Here is a 21,563-nt window from a genome sequence, read left to right as displayed (position 1 = left end):
AAAACGATACATCACTTGGCTTAATTATAAATGTCGAAGGTTCGTGTTTTTTCAGACAATCACTTAATTCTTTTTCAAATTTTGACTCAAGAGCAGGATCGGGAGAAGAAAACTCATGTTTATAATAATATATCCACTCAGGCTCAGGAATATTATTTGCACTAATGTGTTCACAAGGGCGTTTAAATTTTTTCCAGACCTTCGAAGGGTTCTCCGCAATTTTATGAGCGTTTTTCTCAATAAGATCAACCTTCTGTTTTCTTAACACTTTAGCAAAAAAACGTTTAGAACGTAGCCGCAAATCATTTATAGTCCCAGACTTAGGCCTGCCGCAATCCTTCCAAATATTCAGCCAAATTTTAGAAGACTCGCACGCGGAATTAAGGGAAGGGTTTTTTGACCAACCCTGAACTTGAGAGCCTTTCCTAATACGCTTGCACGGGACAGCTTTTTGCAAGCATTTATGAATTTATTCTCTGATTACGAAGAGCAGTAATTAGTTGGCAGGTAAACGTTTATACAGATTAGGTCCAAAAATTCGGCAGCAATGAAATGGTCATTCGACTCAAGGAGATTGACGGGAAATTGTGAAATGATAGCTAATCCGCCTGAAGGTCGGCCACGGCTCTTATTCATTTTCGCTGGGTGAAATAAGAGATAAGAATTCTATGAAATGCTGAGTAGATTTTTCCTTTCATCAGACAAAAAATGTTCTTGCAGAAAAATTATTTCATTTGTACTTAAAAGTTCAGAGAGGACTAGGCCTTTGTCAACCACTTTGCCATTGATATTCCATGATAAGAGACTTAAGGCTCGAGCCATTATGCTGACTTAACTTTACTTAAAAGTCCTTGGGCGACTGGACATTTGAAGCTGTAACAGGGATGATCATATGATTTGCACAATGCACACTTCTTGGACCTTTGACAAGGAGATGTTTTGGAGCTTGAATGATCATGGTCACCGCAGACTGCGCAAATAGCTTCATTTTTGCAGCTACTGGATATATGCCCGTAAGCTTGACACTTGAAACATCTTACCAGGAGGGAGAGATATTCAGCCACTTTGACCCTCTCATAATCTATGACTGGGGGATTTTTTATGGCATTCATAAGATCAACTTTGGTTTCAAATTTTAATCGAAACGAGCGGGTGTTGCCAATCTGTTTTGAACTGACACATTTAGGAATCAGTGCGCAAAGTTCATCGCCATTTATATTGCTGGGAACAAATCGAGCAATACCGAGGTGAGAGGGGCTCCTGACTGTTGAAGAAAGAGATTTATCACCGTTCTGAAAGACCCCGACAAGAGTTTCTGCATCAGCCTTGCTAGCTGTAACAACTCGCCAATTATCTTTTCTGGGCTGAACTTCGACAATTTTAGAGCACTCTCTGCCACACATTTTTTGCAAAAAGTCTTTCCTCAAATTTGACTTCGTGAGGTGAGTACCATTTGAGTACCACTGCATATGAAGGCTTATGTTCAAATAACCTTGAATTCAAACTTATAACCACTCAGAAATTTCTAACCAACAAGTAGTTTTTTAGTTAGGAATACCAGCTGAAAAATTTATTTTTGACGAACTTTTAATTTGGGGATCAAATTCACACAACGACTCCTTTTTACCAAACTGAACAATGAAAATAGGGACATGTCTGCTAGCAATTGTGTTGAATGCGAAGAGGAAATGAAACAAGTAGTGAAAAATGAGACGCCTGTTTTTAAAAAGACAAATAAAGGGAATGTCTTGAAACTGAGAATTTTGCAAATTCCTATAGACGCCACAGCACTTCTCTGCAAGGTTTAAGTAAGTTCTGAATTCCTTCTCTTTGTCCCCAGGCCACAATACTTTGCCGACAGCTCAAAATAGGTTGGAATATAGAACAGTTAGAAAATCTTTTTTGAACCTGGAAAATAATTCAGATGGTTTAATAAGAAATGAAACAGGTTATTCTTTGTTTAGTAACAGTAAGTATCCTCGAAGTAAATACACTCAAACAATTAATATGGCCCAGAGATGCTCCGAATCTCAGCTCACTGTAATTCAGCTTAACTGTCAAGGATTATGTTAGTCACTGACATATATAATGACCATGTGCCGGCAAATTCAGCCTGATGTTTTTGAACTCTGCAAAACGTTCCTGACCAGTCAGACCAATAGCCTATTAGATATTCCAGGGCACACTTCGAATTTTATGCACAGAAAAGATACAAGATGAGGAGGATTGGTAATATTCACCAGGAGGATTGGTGATATTCTAAATAGAGAGCGAATATCCAGTTTACGTAAATAGCAAACTGACTACAAACATAGAGGGTGCTTTTTGAGTCCCTTTTTATCGAAGAGTCTCTCCCTTCACAAAGCAAGGTAATTATTGGAGGAATTTACCGATCTCCAATAGGTTCTGTTTCTTATTTTACGGATATATTATCGGCAACACTCCAGCTGCTAGAAAAACAGAATCACGACGTGATTATAATGTGTGACTTCAATATTAACCAGGGTAATCCTTTTACTAATAATGCCAAAGACCTACTAACGCTCATGTCCGGATCTACCATCTATCCGTCAATTACTATCACAACAAGAGTTACTCAACATAGTGAATTTTTAATTTCTCGACTTTATCTCCACTCTCAGCTTCAGTCATCGTCAGTGATATATCAGATCATTTCCCCTTATGCACCGTTTTCCAGACGCAAAGGGCAGCAAAGTCGTTTTTGAAAATTAGAGATAATGTGCCAATTATAAACCTGTGTGAAGAAATTCAAAGGTTACTAATAATGAACTTGAGAAAACGAAAATGGGAGTGTTATGGGAAAAGAAGATGAGAACGAAGGTTTCGAAGAATTTCATAATATATTTACAGCTCTATACAAGGCACACTGTTTTAAAGAAAAACCAGCTACGCGTGGAAGAAACAAATCGCCAATAAGCCCGTGGTTACTGAAAGTTTAGTCAGATGTATCAACAACAAGCAAAATCTATGGACCCAACACAGTAACGTACCAAGTATAGCTATCCTGGAACTCTATGAATGAATGTACCTACAGTCAGTTTAAAAAAAACCCAAAAGCGACTAATTGAATAAACAACTAGTTGAATGTGGTAAGGAAGGAAAGACGTATGGAAGACAATTGATATGACACTGCGACACAACTACCAGAAACCTGAACAACCAACCAAAATTACTTTTGATGGGAAACCCCTGACTAAACAACCTGAAGTTGAAAAACCATTTTGTGCCTTCTCAGCAGCATTGGAGAGAAAAAGAGAGCAGCAAACCCAGGCAAATCCTATAAGAATTTTCTGGGTCCAGCATGCGTCAAGTCAATGGCAGTCATTCCTATAACTTCCATGGAGGTCTCAATAATTATAAAACTTTGAAAGGTACATCTGCATCTGGTTTCGACCACATTCACACGAAAGTGTAGAAAGTAGTTTTTCCGTTGGTGTTGAAACCGTTAACACACTTGATAAGCCTCTCTTTGCAGAAGGGGGTACTTCCATCCCTCCTGAAGAAGGTACAAATAGCCCCTCTCCATAAGAGAGCCCTCAAGGCAACCCGTCCGACATTCGACCGCCCTCAATTTTCTCAATGTTTTCCAAAGCCTTTGAAAAGCCTTTTAAGAACCAATTACTATTTTCTCGAAGTGAAGGGACTCCAACACTAACAGCAATTCGGGTTCAAACCAGGGCATTCAACAGAAGATGCGCTGACGTCATTGAGCTCATTTGTGAACAAAGCACTTGGCGTGGGACTTGTGCTAGCTGTTATCTTGCTTGACATTAAAATAGCGTTTAACAGTATGGATAATCGAATTTTACTAAGTGAATTAAATTAAACCAGAGTTAGAGGAGAGGCTCTGTAAAGGTTCCAGTCTTACCTTACCAACCGGTGTTTTCATTAAGGAACAGATCCATTGAATGATATCGTGGTTAACTTCGGAGTGCCGGAGGGATCGATCCTAGGTCTACTGTTATTTCTAGTTCAAGCATATGACTTAAGTCGTGTTCTAAACCCAAGTTTCAGGACTTTAAGGTGCTGCAAACTATGCTGTGGTGAAGACAATTCCAATGATGACAGAGACTCTGATGAACTAGTGGCATTTGCAGATGACACTACAATGGCCTCCTGGGACACTGGCATGTCAGCACTTCAAAGGAAACTGACATATGGGTGGATGGAATCGACTTGTAACTAATGTTGAGAAATCAAATCTTCTCTTCTTTTCGAGGATCGGAACTCTTCAACCAGAAATAACTGGAATTGCGACTTCTCGAGGAACAATTAGGCGACCAGAAACGGGTTTTACCAGGTATCTAGCCGTGCTTCTGGACGAAAATCTCTCCTTTTTACACCACATTCAGGCTGGGGAACTGAAACTCTTCCACTAATTTGGTATTATCAGGAAACCGAAGCGCACATTTCCACAAAAAACCCTCCGTCTCCTTTACAACAGACTTCTGAAGCCTCATCTCCAATATTGTGCGACCATTTGGCAGTCAACATTCATATCACACCAGAAGAGACTTGATTTAATCCACAGGCGTGCACTGAAAATAATTGGAAATCTAGATGAATGTCTCTCCCTTGATTCACTCTACTGTCTGTCATACTCAGTTTATGGTTTTAGGTTCTTTCCCTGGTCACTTTCATCTCCTTTCCGCAACCTCTTTAGGTTGCCATCTGAACTACATGATTAAGACACCCGATTCGGGTCAGACGAACACCAACAGTGAGCTCGGATTTTTTTCCAAATGTGACTTAGGGTATATAGTGGAACCTGCTCCCGCAAGAGCTGAGATGTAAGAGCTCACTTGAATCGTTCAAAAATAATTTATAGAAACATTTAGTGAAAGGTCAAATAATTAAAATTTAAATTGGAATAAAATAAATTTAGTATTTAAAATTATTTTTATTGTTTTATAGTTCATTAGATGAGGTGATTGTGTTTCTGAGAATGGAGGGAGGGAGGAAGGAACCCGATAGTTGATTTAATAATGAGCAATTGTGGAGGAGGCGTGTGGTTGTCTTGGGGAGTGAAGTGAGATCCGTTCAGTCTGATAGTGATGAATCTGTATATTTATGAGTCTCGACGTCGATTGTGTGACAGAATAGTGTCTTTTATGTTATTCTATTTCGTTTTCTAAAAAAAAAAAAAAAAAAAAAAAAACAGTTGAACTTGAAAAAAAGAAGAGGGTATGATGACCCTCCATTCAATTTTAGACCTTACAGATGGAGCTAAAACTTATACCGCAAAAGTCTCATTTGCAATATGCGAAATAAAAAACAAGAAATAAAAAAAGAAGATTGAGAAATAAAAGGCTAGATCAAATAGTTCGTGGTAACGAACTGGTAGTAAGGAGCGACCCGACTCAATAGTAACCGAAACATCAAAAGAATTATATTTTAATGCTGATTTTAAATATATAAGTTTCATCAAGTTTAGTCTTACCCAAAAGCTACGAGCCTGAGAAAACGTGCCTTATTTTCGAAAAAAGGAGGAAACACTCCCTAAAAGTCATAGAACCTTAAGGAAAATCACACCATCAGATTCAGCGTCTCAGAAAACCCTGCTGTACAGGTTTCAAGCTCCTATCTGCAAAACAGTAGAATTTTTAATTTTTGGCCAGAAGAAAGATCACGGATGCGTGTTTATTTGTTTTTTTGTTTGTTTTTTTTTCCCAGGGGTGATTGTATCGACCCAGTGGTCCTAGAATTTCGCAAGGGGGTTCATTCTAACGGAAATTAAAAGATCTAGTGCCCTTATCAAGTGAACAAAAAATTGGAGGGCAACTAGGCCCCCTCCCAAGCTCATTTTTTCCCAAAGTCACCGCATCAAAATTTTGAAATAGCCATTTTGTTCAGCATAGTCAACAAATCTAATAACTATGTCTTTGAGAAAGTCCATGGGAGGATCTTTCCATGGAGAACATTATTATGGAAGAAGAGAATTTCCATGAAGGGGGCGCTGGATTTTCCAGCATTAAAAAAAATGAAAAATTAAATAAAAAAAAAGTTTTTTCAAAACGAACAGAAATTATTACGTATATGAGGGGGTTCCCCCCCTCCATACCTCACTCTTTATGCTAAAGTATTTTTAGTAATTTCAAAAGAACTATTTATTCTAATTAAACAGCCTTTGTGATTCAGTGGGTCATTCTTACAGAATTGGAACCAAATTCGAACTTTAGTGTTAAGAGCAAGGTACTGACGAGGGGGGAGCCCCGTCATATACGTAATAAAAACATACGAATATAGAAGTTCGTAACATAAGTTAATTCGTAAGTTAGGTATATTTATTAATAATAAAACGTTCGTAAATAAAACTAAAAGTTCTAGTGGCCTTTTTAAGCAACAAAGAAATTGAAGGGCAACTAGGCCCCCTCCCCCACTCTTTTTTTGAAAATCGTCCGGTCAAACCTTTGAGAAAGTCATATAGCCAAAAAAGCAAAAATTAATATGCAAATTTCGTTTTAATTATTTATGCACGAAAAGCCAAAATGAAAACCTCCATTAATTCAAAAACGTTTAGAAACTAAATTCAAAAAGGTTTTTTTTAAGTGAAAGTAAGAAGCGACATTAAAGCTTAAAAAGAACAGACATTATTCCGTATATGAAAGAAGCTGTCCCCTCCTCAACATCCCACTCTTTACGCTAAAGCTTGACTCTTTGTCACAGTTCTACTTTTTAAAACAATAAAAACCTTAGCGTAAAGAGCGGGGCGTTATGGAGGGGAAAGCCCCTTTCATATACAGAATAATTTCTGCTCATTATAAGTTTTAATGTCGCTCTTTACTTTCAGTTAAAAAACACTTGTCTTTTTTATTTAATACAACATAGAAGAGACACAACAAGACTTACCTTCAAGAACTTCCTATTTTCCCTCCAGTCCACTCTTGACGAAAACTCTATGTAGTCATTGTTATCTGTAAGTATAATATCTTGCTCAATTTTGCATTGTTGAATGGTGTCCTTATTCCAAATTACGGACCATGTAAGGCAAGCCGATCTCCGACTGGATTTACTTATAACAACTTCTTTTATATCAGCCTATAATCAAAAATAAAATGTCACTATTGTATTTTTTAAAACAATACATTAAAAAGCTTAAATTCAAATTTTCATTCTCAAATTTCAGGCAGTTCTTATAAAATCGTTGAAAATTTCCTTAGTAGTCCCATGTTTTCAAATATAAAATAGTCCTATATATAGCGAGTTTTAGATCTTTCGTTAAGGAAAGGTTTCCCATCATTATAGCAAGTTTGCGCTTAGGTGGCTGGAAAATGTCTTAGGGGCGGCCAAAGACCGTATGTCTAAAGTAGCTCCATTAGATATTCTTCAAGGTAATAAAAAAAGGAGATACATTACATGATGCTCTGATGTAACTATAATAGTAACTTTACATACAAGAAATTGCTGGTAAAGTGGATAAGGCAAAAATGTGTACAGGGTGTGATACATAGGTCATTTTCCGTTTGCTAGCCGGAAGTGGCTCAACATTGCAGCGAATCTGTAGTAGCAAACATAAGATAGGTCAACAACAAAAATACATAGATGAGCCGTATTACCAGTTATTTTCGTACCAAAGAAAATAGTCAACAGCTACAAACGAAGCAGATAAAGTTTTAAATCAGTTATCACGAGTGTTGGCTTTGTAAAGAGCGATTTATCTGCTCTCATGTATTTATCTCATTTACGATTTATCTCATGTATCACCATGCTTTTTACACAGGGGCCATCAAAAAGAACTTAGTATCGTGAAAAGTTACAGAAGGGGTCAATAAATCGTGAATTCAAATTCTGGTACCTTTCTAAGGGCTGGCACAAATCTCACAGCAGCCTGAAATCCCTTCGATACCCCGTACCCGCCAACTCCCAAAATCAAACATGGTATCTGATTAAAATTAAAGACGAATATTTTAGTTAAAACTGTGAGCATTTTAATCAAGCCTTTGCCGTTATAATAGTAGTAAGTATTTTAGCCATTTCCTCTAGTAATCCTGCTGTTCTTGGTCCCTTTACACATTTCGATTGTTTGAGGACATAGAACGTTTGTACGAGCCTGTTCTTAAAGAATGATAAGATTAGCACTTTTTTTCTTCTTCTTTTTAAGAATTCGAGTAAGCATGCAAACCTCTTCTCAATTTTGTTAGTAATCAGGTAGGGCGATAGAATATGTTAAAAGTATTCAATATATAGGATTTAGGCCTTCAAGCCAACATTGACGATTTTCACTCCATGCTGGGTAGTTTTTACAAATTGTCAATTTCTATCTTAATATACATTTTCTTGTACTAATATTTATGTTAAAAAAGACCTTGTTTAAAACTTATTTATAATATTTCTTTGCAACTGGATTGGTCTTGAATGAAAGTACCTATTTAAATATAGTGTGCATTATGCTTGTGAGGAAAATTTTCTTGTTTGGCTTGCAAATTTTTTATACAAGTTAGCTACCGCTCTTAGAGCAGTATTAAAATCGACTTAATATGAAGAATTTTATACATATAGTAGACTAGATAGAAATTGCTGAGATAAAATGAAGGTGGAAAGAGAAAGAAAAACAAATAAATAAAACCAACTCATCTAATCAATAAATCATCATTTGTTCAAGCGAATATATGTAAACAAGTGAATACATAACATAAACAAGTAATATATCAACATAAACAAGTGAATATACTGGTATTATTATATCTCAAATGAAAATATTGCCTAGTTTCAATGAGTTGATACTATTTGTTAGCTATACAACGTTTCGTTGTTTATGTATTTGAAAGGACTTCACTAATTTTGAGAATTTTGTTTTCTTTTCTTTTTGTTTCCTTTGGTTTGCTGTGTATGGCTTTTAGCCGAAAAAATGATGATTCATTGATTAAGTGAGCTGGTTTTATTTTTGTTTTTCTTTATCTTTCCACCTTCGTTTTATCTCCGCAATTTCTATCTAGTTTACTATATGTATAAAATTCTTCATAGTTTACTCGAAAAACATGCAAATACTGTCTTGTTTATAGGTTAACTTTAAACTAAAGAAATGGATAGGATCCCGAAAAGCATCCTCCATATTAAAAACGATCTAATATGCTTTCCAAAATAACCATATCTTACAAAGTAAGCTCCTGGAGTTTGATTTACATTTTCCAAAAGGATTTTAACTGTTTCAGAATAATATGTGCATAAAAATAATACTTTAGCACTATTTTAAAATGAGCTAAGTCAAGAAATAACTAGAAACATTAGGGGCTCAGGAGCTAATTAACTGCAATATAACACCTTTAATAGCTTTTTAGACGATTTTATACAGCTTTATAGTTACCTAAAGTTCCAACGTTTCTTTTTTTTTATCTTTTTACATAAAAAACTATGGCATTCAATATATTCAGAAATTCTTGTGATAAAAGTATAACTGGTCTACTTGAGACTTGTGCCCTCGAATTAATAACATTTTATAGCAAAACAAAATACGAGAAATTATTACCCCAGTTACATTAACTGGTTTCCTCGTTTCCAAGTGATAATCCATACAGTCCCAAGCATCCCAATAGAGAGGGACATCATCAAATATCACAAACTGGTTCATGGGTAAGCAACTCTTCGTGAAGTTGAAGTCAGATGAAGAATTCCTAACTTGAAGGTTAATCACTCGCCCAAATTTGTCAATTCTAGCCGATATATACTTATTTTGAAGCACAAAATCTTCACCTGAAATTACAGAGTGCACTAATAATTTATTTATTTATAACCCACAAAGTACATTAAACTGTGGAGTAAACACACAAAAAAAGAAAAAACAAGACAAAAAACATAACAACATTAATAACATAGCAGCATACAACATACAACATAAATAAATTACCTCCATTCAAAAAATGGCCAAAGAGGGTCAAAAACACCGATCATTTGCCGAGTTTTAAGACATATATCTTTAGATAAATGTTTCAGTCGCGAGGGTGCATCAACGATTTAGAAATAGATCGCCAAACATTTTATGATAGCAAAGTGTAAACAAGGAGTAACTAGTACTAGCACTAGCTGAAACTCTAAAAAAAAATATCGCACTTGTACTTGCTGTGGGACCACACATGAATGTCTCGCACGGCATCCAGAAGACATCGTTTGGTTAAATCCCAGCGTATAAAATATATCAAGGAGGCACACTCGTGCCTCTATAAAGAGGCGACACACGACAATGTTAAGCGATCTTCAGTTCCAGTGGTCGCAGACGGATGGGGAGGGATACATTTCGTAGCCCGAGCTCCAACTAAGAAACCTGCAAAATTTCATCCCCCTCCAACTTTTTCTTCATGGGGAAAATCTGGCCGAAAGTTTCGACCTGTCAACCCAAGCCCCCCTTTAACGTTGTCCGATCGGGCTGAAATTCACAAGTTAAGGTCCCCTAGGGCCCAGGAGCTTATCCGCGAAATTTCAGCTTGATCCGATAACTCCTTCCCTGTTTTCCAGAAACCACGCATAGCCACTTAAAATTCATTTACTTTTTTTTCCTAGACGCCTACAGGTCACATCCGACATCGGATCTGGGTGTACGAAGACTCATTCGATGCGGAATTCTCCGAGTAAGTGCCCATGAAAGTTTCGTAGGAAAATCTTAACCCCCCGAAAGTTTCGACCCTCCAACCCCCCCCCCCCCCCACCCCTTTTAACGTTGTCCGATCGGGCTGAAATTCACAAGTTAAGGTCCCCTACGGCCCAGGAGCTTATCCGCGAAATTTCAGCTTGATCCGATAACTTCTTCCCTGTTTTCCAGAAACCACCCATTAGCTATTTAATTAACGGATTTCTCTCCATAAGAGCCCATGTTAATTTGAAATTTTTAAAAGCTATTGAGAAGTTATATTTACACACATGCAAGTTATTAGCTCAGTTGGTAGAGCGTGAGACTTTTAATCTTCGGGTCAAGGGTTCAAGTTCCTTACGGGCGGTTTTTTTTCACAACATCAAAAAAATTTTGATAACACCTGGACAGCTTATCATTTGAGAGATAACAGAATATTAGCTTCTTATGAGCAAAAGAAACATTTCGGTCATTCTATCTATTTTTTTTCTATTTTATACAATGATTTAAAAGCGGGGGGGGGAGGGGGGGGGGGTTCCTCTCCTAATTCCTGTACGAGGAGTACTCCTGTACGAGGAGTACAGGAATTATTAAATTACATCCACCATGGATTGTAGAAAAACGTACAGAAATAATATGAAAAAAACTTCGTTTTCTTAAAGAGTTAAAGAGGCTGCGTCCCAAAGTCGAACCTTAAAACGTACAGGAATTAGAAGAGGCAGTTGGGGGGCTGCCGCCCCCCAAACCCCCAGCTTTTAAAGACTCTTTTGTACAGGTTTTTTGTTTTTTTGCTAACCCCCCGCTCTTGGCTTCGGAAAGGCCCTCTTTTAATTAAAAAATAATTGAAATGAATGAATAATGGAATAACTTCGAAAAATGTTAAACACAAGAGGACAGGAGAACCATTGCGCCGAAACTAGTAATTAGTAACAATGAAGTCCCCCCACAAAAAAAACCTGTCCAAAAGAGTCTTTAAAAGCTGGGGGTTTGGGGGGCGGCAGCCCCCCAACTGCCTCTTCTAATTCCTGTACGTTTTAAGGTTCGACTTTGGGACGCAGCCTCTTTAACTCTTTAAGAAAACGAAGTTTTTTTCATATTATAAATAATAAGGATTGGCTTTCTGTTCATATTCTAAATATATAAATTTATGTCTAAAGTTAATTCACCAAAAGCTCTGAGCCTGAAGAAATTTGCCTAAATTTCAAAAGTGGGAAAACGTCCCAAAAGGGGAGTCATTTTAATTAAAAATGCATCATCAAATTTAGATTTAAATTCCCCCCGTACAAAAACAAGAAATACTGTATTTTTTCCGAGAAGAATGTTCGCAGATGCACGTTATTTTTTTTCTTTTTTTCACCAAGAAAGATCGTATCAAACACAATGTTCCTAGAATATCCGAAGGGACCTTATTCGATTGAAAATAAAAAGTTCTAGTGTCCTTTTTAAGAAGCAAAAAGATATTTTGCAATAGCAAGGTGAGATTTTCTACCATTTTACAGCTTAAACCAACATTTTTATTCTAGTCACCGTCCCCACAAAATTTCTCATTCCATTTCTTGCCTTTCTTATCACGTCATCTCATCTCAATTCACTTTATATCCTCTCTATCTATTCATACAGGCAATGTTTTGATAGGTTGGGGTAAAATACTGGATAGTGAAGCTACTTGTGTTGAAATTGCAGACAAATTTGCTAAAAGAATTCACAGCCCTGTCAGTTTTCAATTTTCTCTGTCTATAAGTCAGAAACAGCGGATAAAAATTTACACAAAACTCATAATCACTGATTTGTAATTTTAAGTTTCTGGCATTTGCTTGGTATTACTGATATACTGCCAAATTCTGAGTTACAGATGTGCATCATTAGGACCTTGGGAAACTTTCTGGAACTCCTATTCTTGAGTCCCAGTACTTTGAACGTCAATCAATAGAGGCTTGAGGATAGGCAGAACAAGCCCTGAAGTTGGCCTCTTCTGCCTGAATGTGCTTGGAGGCTATTTATTATTTATTTGCCAAAAAATATCATTCTATTTCAGGTTTTGAATAGCCTATACCTTTTGACATCCTAGGATCTATTGTTGTTATTTCTATATTTATACTTCTAATGAATCATCCTCTTGCTTTTACACTCTCGTTGTTCGTTCAAACTTTATTGGTTTGTATTATACTTAAAAATGTTTCCCTATGAATTTCACTAATTCTTTTTTTAATCTTTTTAGGTGGGATTCTGGTAATATTTATTTATGTATCTTCACTGAGAGCTAATGAGAAATTTTCCTTACAATAAAAGAGCAATTAATTTAAACAGACCCTTACATACCTTCCTGGTAAACTTTTACTCCTGTCGGAGTATCTCTTGTTTCAACAGTAGGGGCTTCTATAGTTTGGTCTTTTGGAGAAAGTTTAACAGCTAAGTGAGTGCCTTTTCTTCCTCGCCGTGGTACCCAGCTGTTAGCTTTCATTTCTAATATATCCAAAACCATGAACTCTATTCGCTTTTCAACAGCTTGGGTTGAAATGACGGTTTCCAAGCTTTCCAAAACTTTGCTGATAGATGATGGAAAACGAGTCTGTAAGCACAACTTAATCATAAGAAACAAGTTAATGCAAATATAACCCATAAAAATCGATACCCAAATTGATTGGCTATATTTCTTCTTTTGTTTAATAGCAAGATTTGTGATACCATTAGTCACTTAATGATGTGTCACTAGTCTTACCAACTAGAAAAGTATCAGATTTATTACTCGTTAGCTAAACATGTCACACCTGTTGCAGTTAGAATTTTAACATTAGGAGCATAAAGTATAGGATGTAGCTTTTTATTTTATCTCTTTCCCATCCCTGCTTCAATTTGCAGTCAAAAAATGATTAAGAGGCATTTCACTAGCAAAAGATGTACACAAGCAAATTAACCTATAAAACAAATAACAATCGTTTTTGAATATTTCTTTAAATTTTCTAAAACAGCTTTGAATGCGATTTTATGAAATGGCTGGTGCTCCTGCGACATTCAATAGTACAAGGGCCTCGAGTAGTTTACGAGAAACGACAGTCCTTGGTCTTTTTTTGATAAACTTTAACTTACTAAAAGCTCATGTCTATACGAGGTCTGCATCACCTTATGTTTTTGGCAAGTGCAATTTCACGCTATTTTTAGATTGATGGAGCTTTTGAAGCTCTCTCTAGAAACTCTGTAATGAAAAGAAGATTTTACAGTTTCACCAGCTGTTTCAAATAAGCTGTATTAAGAATGATCACTAAAAGGCTACAATGGCAGCAAAGACACAAATCAGAAAATTGCAGATCAAAGCATAGTAACGAAAAAAGGAAAATAAAGGCTAAGTATAACAACACAGAATAGCAATGTAGGGACCAAGCTGGGCCTTTTTTTTATGAAATGACAATGAAAGTTCTGATATCCATATATCATCAAACAATTGACATTTTAACTTGAAATAGCTACAACTACCCTATCAAACATGAAAAAAGGCTATGTAGAAGGCAAAGAAATAAAAAGCATTAGAAAAGAAAATCAAAAGATTGTCATATTAAATAAAAAATAAGATTCAGGTCTGACTGGCCCAAAAGACATTATCGATTTTTTTTTTTTATCCCCGTCCCTTGGGGAGAGTCAGCAACCTAATTTGCTGGAACCATTGGTAAGATGAAACCATATTGCCCTATTGCAAAGAATTGCAAGCAAAACATAAAAAAATATTAGATCTGATGATGTTTTTTGGGAGGGGGGTGAGGTGCGTCAGAGAGAAAAGATATAGAATCAGCTTTCAACAAACTGTGAATCTTCAACTATACTAGGCGGAAAACCTTTAGAACTTACCGTGGCTCTCTTCAGTCAGAAATTGGACGGGTTTCTATCTAATTTACCAAATTTACGTGATGCAGCTGCAATAAAAAAAACTACTCTAACACTTAAGGGATCGCTCAAACACCCAATTTCTTTTAGGCTAGTCAGCAATGCATTTATAAGGAGCAATACGTTTCTGGAAATTTCTTTCTTGGCGTATGGAGTAGCAGCTGGCTTGAAAAAACTAATGTTATGATAAGGTATTTATCTTTTGCTTGCTTTGTCTCTGATTGATGACTCGGATATTTAGCAGAAAAAAAACGAAAAATCCTCCCCAACTAATTTTTCAAAGCAACCACCAGCGTATCTTTTTTGTTAGTTGTCTCTTATATCTGTTTCGCCGATCTTACCGTTTGCAATTTGAGCCATTCACTCATTAATAAATGTAATGCATTTAAGCTGGTAATGGTATTGAAACCCAACTTAATCTTTCTATTTGTTAACCTAAACACAAGCGCTGAAAAATATTTACCTTGATACGAGTTTTTGAAGCTTGATTTTGGTCGTCAAGCACGTTACCAAGAAGCATGAAGATTTTGCAGGCAAGCTCAATAGCTAACTGACTCACGTGAAACCTTTCAGATAGTTCACCAAGTATTTTCATCATATGTCTACGACTTATTAAGTTCTCTTCAAATAAATAGCACATAAACCTAGTAAAAAGTACCCAAATCTTAATTAAACAGCAAAACAAAACTACTGCACTGTGTGTGTCTATTTAAATTACGAAAATTGAAATTCTGAGTCTCCGTTAAAATCAGAAATAATAAAAAAAAAATGAACATTAAAAGTGAAAAATAACACAATTCCAAATGCAAAAAATCTTAGGCGGGTTTAGAGAGAAAAGACTATCTTACCAACTCACCGCATTGCATAGCATCGGTTTGATCAAACAGTTCGTGCTAACGAACTGTAGTAAGGAGCGACCCGGCTCAATAGTAACCAAAACTCTAAAAAATGGAATTTTGATACCAATAGCTACATCAAAAGAATCGCATTTTAATGCTGATTTTAAATATATAAGTTTCATCAAGTTTAGTCTTACGCATCGAAAGTTACGAGCCTGAGAAAATTTGCCTTATTTTAGAAAATAGGGGGAAACACCCCCTAAAAATTATAGAAATCTACAAAAATGTGGAATTTTGTATTTTTTGCCAGAAGGCAGATCACGGATGCGTGTTTATTTGTTTGTTTGTCTTTTGGTTTTTTTCCCAGGGGTGATCGTATCGACCAAGTGGTCCTAGAATATTGCGAGAGGGCTCATTCTAACGGAAATGAAAAGTTCTAGTGCCCTTTTCAAGTGACCAAAAAAATTGGAGGGCACCTAGGCCCCCTCCCACGCTAATTATTTCCCCAAAGACAACGGATCGAAATTCTAAGATAGCCATTTTATTCAGCGTAGTCGAAAAACCTTATAACTATGTCCTTGGGGACGACTTACTCTCCCAATGTCCCCGTGGGAGGTGATACAAGTTACAAAATTTGACCAGTGCTTACATATAGTAATGGTTATTTGGAAGTGTACAGACGTTTTCAGGGGGATTTTTTTGGTTGGGGGAGGGGTTGACAAGAGGGGGATATGTTGGGGAAATTCCCATTAAGGAATTTATCATGGGGGAAGAAAATTTCCATGAAGGGAGCGCAGGATTTTCTAGTATTATTTAAAAAAATGAAAAAATTAATATGAAAAGTTTAACCTTATAACTATGTCTTTGAGGACGACTTACTCCCCCAAAGTCCCCGTGGGAGGGGCTACAAGTTACAAACTTTGACCAGTGCTTACATATAGTAGTGCTTATTTGGAAGTGTACAGACGTTTTCAGGGGAATTTTTTGGTTGGGGGAGGGGTTGACAAGAGGGGGATATGTTGGGGAAACTTTCTATCGAGGAATTTGTCATGGGGGAAGAAAAATTCCATGAAGGGAGCGCAGGATTTTCTAGCATTATTAAAAAAAATGAAAAAATAAATATGAAAAGTTTTTTCAACTGGAAGTAAGGAGCAGCATTAAGACTTAAAACGAACAGAAATTATTACGCATATGAGGGGCTCACCTCCTCCTAATACCTCGCTCTTTACGTTAAAGTATTTTTAGTGATTTCAACTATTTATTCTACGGCTTTTGTGATTCAGGGGTCATTCTTAATGAATTGGGACAAAATTTAATCTCTAGTGTAAAGAGCGAGGTACTGACGAGGGGGTGAACCCCTCATATATGTAATAAAAAAATGAGAATACAAAAGTTAGGTCATTCGATCAAAACTATGAGAAAGCCATTTAGCCAAAAAAAAAAAAAACTTGCAAATTTCGTGTTAATTATACCTCAGCGGAGAGCCAAAATCAAAACATGCATTGATTCAAAAACGTTCAGAAATCAAATAAAAAAAAACAAGTTTTTTTAGCTGAAAGTAAGGAGCGACATTAAAACTTAAAACGAACAGAAATTACTTCGTATATGAAAGGGGCTGCCTCATCATCAACGCCCCGCTCTTTACGCTAAAGTTTTTTACTGTTTTAAAAAGCAGAGTTGAGAGAAAGCGTCAAACTTTAGCGTAAAGAGCGGGCGTTGATGAGGAAGCAGCCCCTTTCATATACGAAGTAATTTCTGTTCGTTTTAAGTTTTGTGTCGCTCCTTACTTTCAGCTAAAAAAAAACTTGTTTTTTTATTAAATTTTGTTATCAAAGCGATTGTCCAAAATTTCTTATTAATATATTGAAACAAATGATTTCGACGAATTATTACTTTTTTCAGACATGCCTTATCCTTTCAGCTTTTTATATTCATTCGTTTAGACCTGGCCGAGTGGATTCGTGCACTGGATTCAGGATCCTTTGTCTGAGAGGGCGAGGGTTCGAATCCTAGTGTACTCAATTATTTAGTTTGGGACGGGGGTCAATGGCGTGACTCTGTAAGCTCAGCCAGAGTTGACCCAGCTCTAAATGGGTACCTGCAGATGAAATCTGGGGGAAGGTGAACAGGAAGGGTGTGCGAAAGCACAGGATGATTCGCTCTAACCCCCCTTGCACTTCCTGGCTGAAGGGTCAAGAAACGGAGATCAGCACCGCCGGTAGGGACTGTAAAGTCTAATGCCGTATTCTTTACCTTTACCTTACAGAATACTGAATAAATTAATCTAATATATAATTCATGATTCGAAAGTTTGAAAAAGAAGTTCGAAATAATAATACTATTTAATAATATTGAATGAACCTAACTTATATATTCCCACTGACCTTGCTGATTTAATCGCTAAATCCAGATAAATCATAAACCACCTTTTCTTTTATTTTGTGCAAATTAAATCCTTAATTGTTTTCCGTACCTCTTAGTTGCTTGAAGCAGTCTTTTTCTGACATACTGTAAATTTTCTTACGCTAATAACTGTTGATAAATAACTATAGACTTAATAACTGTACAGATTTTGAATCACCATCAGAAGACAACTTTTTTTCCGCATACAGGTACTAAAATGTCTTTTATGGTTACTAATGACAGGGATCTCCCTGTGGAGGAACGTAAATCCCTCCATGCAATTTGCTATGTCTTATTCTAGTTAAAATACAGTTATTCATTAAATGCATACAGTTTTGCTCTGCAAAGAGCTTTTGAAGTCCACCTTGCTTTAAGGAAACCAATAGGTTATTGCCATCACATTTATCTTGTTAATAATTCCCAGTATGGCAAGTAAAACTTTCTTTGGCCCCTAGAAGCTTGTAAAAAGTATTAGCTACGCATCTTAAAAACAACAGGCTTTTCGACGTTTAGACCCTAAATATAGAGTTTTGAGCACCGTACCAAATTCAAATTTGGCTTATATGTGTAGAAGTTTTAACGTTTAAAGAAATCTTACAATTTGCGATTTTTGCATTTTGCTAAATTTTTTTAGCACTACAAACATGGAAATTTTTGAGTTCTGAGACACTTGGAAAACATTTGCAGAAGACATTTTCCTACTAGAAATGTCGTTAAGAGTCCTCTTTATGAAATTTTAGGCCTGATAACAGAATTTGTCACAAATTGAGAGTAGTTCAGTAAACGTGCTTTGACTAAACTTTATTCCACTTTCTCGTACCAGTCTGTCCTCTATGCTATAAGCCTTTTTTCCGGAGTGGTAATTTAAATAAATCTGGATAAATTATTTGACTTAGTCTTCCGCCAAGGACAAAATACTGGATTTTTGCGAGTAATTTTAGATATTTCCGACGTTAGACGTTATGGGGGATTCAACCCCCCCAAAATTTTTTTTTACCCAACTCTTAAAAAATGCAACAAAAATAAATATCCTTTTGTATAAATATACCCCCCTACGCCTCAAAAATCCTTTTGTAACCACCTCCAAAAAAAACCTGGATACGGCTCTACCTGCCAGTAAAATCAATACCCCCCCCCCCTTTGGCTAGTAATCCTTCTGCTTAAAATAAACTTCTATTAGTCCTTTCAAAAAAACCTGCTGAGTTTAAACATGCTGAAGCTGCGTAGTCATTATAACTAGACATCCAAATTTAAAAGCAAATAGGCTACAAAAGCAAATATTGTCACTCTCAAATTATTTCTCATCATCATATTAAACAGCATAGTTAAATCAAATGGGTATATGCTGAACGGTACCTATCCGATTAATAAGACACAGAAATAATTACAAAATGTGACTTATTTCGCTTAACTTTAATTCAAAGCAGAGCAGGTCAAATAAATTTGACCGCCTTTTCGCTACATTTTTTACAGAAGCAAAACTTTCCGATTAATAAAGGAAATAGGTAGCGTTATGGGATCCGAAATATAGTAAATGATTCTCACCTCTTCTAATATCAATTTATGCTCCTAATCAAGTGAAATCTTACAAAAAAATCCTTTGGTTTTAGCTGAAATGGTTTTAAGTATTGAGGAATAGATATATTTTGCATTTTCTAACAATGAGCATTTCTAATGTAAAATTACAGCACAATGGCTTTTGCTAATTTAGAAATTTGATGAGCTAATTGAACGATAATTAACCTAAAGGTCAAAGTTGCGCTCAGAAAGGCGTTCTTATGTTCCTTCCTCACCCTCTCTCCCTTCAGAAAACTCTCTTCTCAAGAAATAAAAGTTTTAAAATTAGATTCTATTACGGATTAGTTGGGACAGGAAATCAAAGCTTAGTGACAGAACTCACAATAACACACCTAACATAGGAACACATATTAAAAATTTCCCAAAAATTTAACAATAGATATAATGGATTTTAAACAAAAACCAACTGAATTGTCCAAAAGACTCTTAAAGTATGCACAATATGGCGTTCCAAAGAACCAGAATTTAAAAGATAGGAACTTACTCCATATTACTCAGTTGCTGCTGCTCCTGATAGCGCTGCTCCAATTGACTTTCAAAGTTCCATTTTCCCCATAGTGCTTTTTCATAGGACTTCAGAGCAACATGAACCACTTCTCTACCAGCACAAATAGCTGTCGCCCTTTGATCATGCAAGAAACGGGCAAGCTTTGCATAAAGCTTTCGGTATATTGCATCTCTCATGGCCTAGAAAAGTGCTAAGAGTTTAACCATTCATCGCATTGCCATCTGCGCGCTAAAAATAGTTGAGTATGGAAATGTCAATTCCTGGAAATATCCTTGCACTTAACTCAAATACTTTCTTCAAAAATAGAAGAAGTTTGTCCAAGATACCTATTAAGTAGTTCATTTAGAATGGTGATGTTTGATTTATTTTATCAGAGAACGTTTTCTATTTTGATTTAAACCTCATTAATTGTGAAAAAAAAAAATGATTGTTCTATTTAGATAGAGCGTTAAATGGCAATTGAAACGAAGTGTTTATTTCTGGGTCATATATGTATGCACCTTTACCACCAATATCTACTTCCTAAAACTCGAATCTTGGGAAATATATGTTTTGTTAATGCTAACATGTACGGAACTTGTCAGACTCCAAAATATTTCCAAACCACGAATTTTGTCTGGGTATATTAAAATTCAGCGCCATTTGAAGGGGGAAGCGCGGGTTGAGAAGCATTGTCTGGAACGTGCATTGAAGGATAAATTATAGAAAAAAAGCATAAAAGACCCTTTATATTTTGGGAGAAATTTAGGAAAGGATGAATATAATATATAGCTATTAAATAGTTTCTGATGTAATATCTATCTCAGAATTTTCACCCACTGTCATTTTTGGCCTATTTTGCCAAATTTTTTGTTTTGTGACAGGAAATGGCGCTTTGTTGTATCATGATCTCTTTCTTGACTTAACCAAATTAGATCTTTTATTTTCCATTAAAATAACCCCCCTCTTTATTATCTACAACCTCTGGTTTTTTATGATTACCTTAGGGAGAAAAATGGAAGAAGACACAACAGTCATACTGCCTTAAAGTTAAATCAGTTTTTACTCGATTTTAAAGATGGGGAACTGTAATGCTCTAGTTTAAGGCATTCGATAATGAAAAACTCAATAGAATGCTCATCGTTTCTTCTCGTCATCAAAAATTATTTTTTTGTTAAATCTAAATAAAATGTCTATTTTCAAAATATTATTAACCCACAAGGCAGTTTCCCTTAAAACGCATTTTTAAGATTTAGGCCAATGTAGTCCATGGTCCGCTCTTTACTATGCCACACCTGCTACTATAAGCATGATTTCATAGTTAATCATAAATTTTTGGAAGTTGTTTCGAGGAAGAAGAAAAACAGGACGGTCTATATGATGGGACAATAAGAGACGTACGACAAAATTAAACTTACAGATAAGATTCGGAATCAGCACAAGAAAAATATTTTAAGTCTTCCTAGGAAATCAAGATTCTTGCATCCGTCATTACCGTTAAATTCAATAATTCCTATTCGATCCTATTCACATCAAACAATTAAAATACATTATAATGCATTACAAATTACATTACAATAACATTACATATACTGCACACATTACATACATTACAATTACAATAACAATAACATTTTACATTACAAGTAAAAGACATTACAATTAAAATACATCAAGAATGCACATATCGATCCATCCATTGCTCGAAAAGCCAATCATCTCCGATGGTTCAATAGGTAGTGTTTGGGTTTCACAAACATGTGAACCAAAAATTATTTTCTAAATGTGGACAAAGCTA

General features: G+C 35.9%; 1 protein-coding gene across 2 annotated transcripts in view; it reads right to left on the bottom strand.

Annotated features, from left to right (window-relative positions):
• Positions 1–21,563, bottom strand: part of LOC136039366 (alpha-mannosidase 2C1-like) — a 158,329-nt gene that overhangs the window by 19,835 nt on the left and 116,931 nt on the right. For both annotated transcript variants that reach the window (XM_065723034.1, XM_065723035.1), the window contains exons 16-20: positions 19,763–19,965; positions 14,922–15,102; positions 12,902–13,151; positions 9,488–9,711; positions 6,871–7,059 (exon numbers count right to left, since the gene is read on the bottom strand). In XM_065723034.1, the coding sequence (XP_065579106.1) occupies positions 6,871–7,059; positions 9,488–9,711; positions 12,902–13,151; positions 14,922–15,102; positions 19,763–19,965 (1,047 nt within the window). The remainder of the gene's footprint in view (positions 1–6,870; positions 7,060–9,487; positions 9,712–12,901; positions 13,152–14,921; positions 15,103–19,762; positions 19,966–21,563) is intronic.

This window comes from Artemia franciscana, chromosome 19 (genome assembly GCF_032884065.1).
Source record: "Artemia franciscana chromosome 19, ASM3288406v1, whole genome shotgun sequence".
NCBI classification, from domain to species: domain Eukaryota; kingdom Metazoa; phylum Arthropoda; class Branchiopoda; order Anostraca; family Artemiidae; genus Artemia; species Artemia franciscana.
This window is presented reverse-complemented; position numbering and strand designations above follow the sequence as displayed.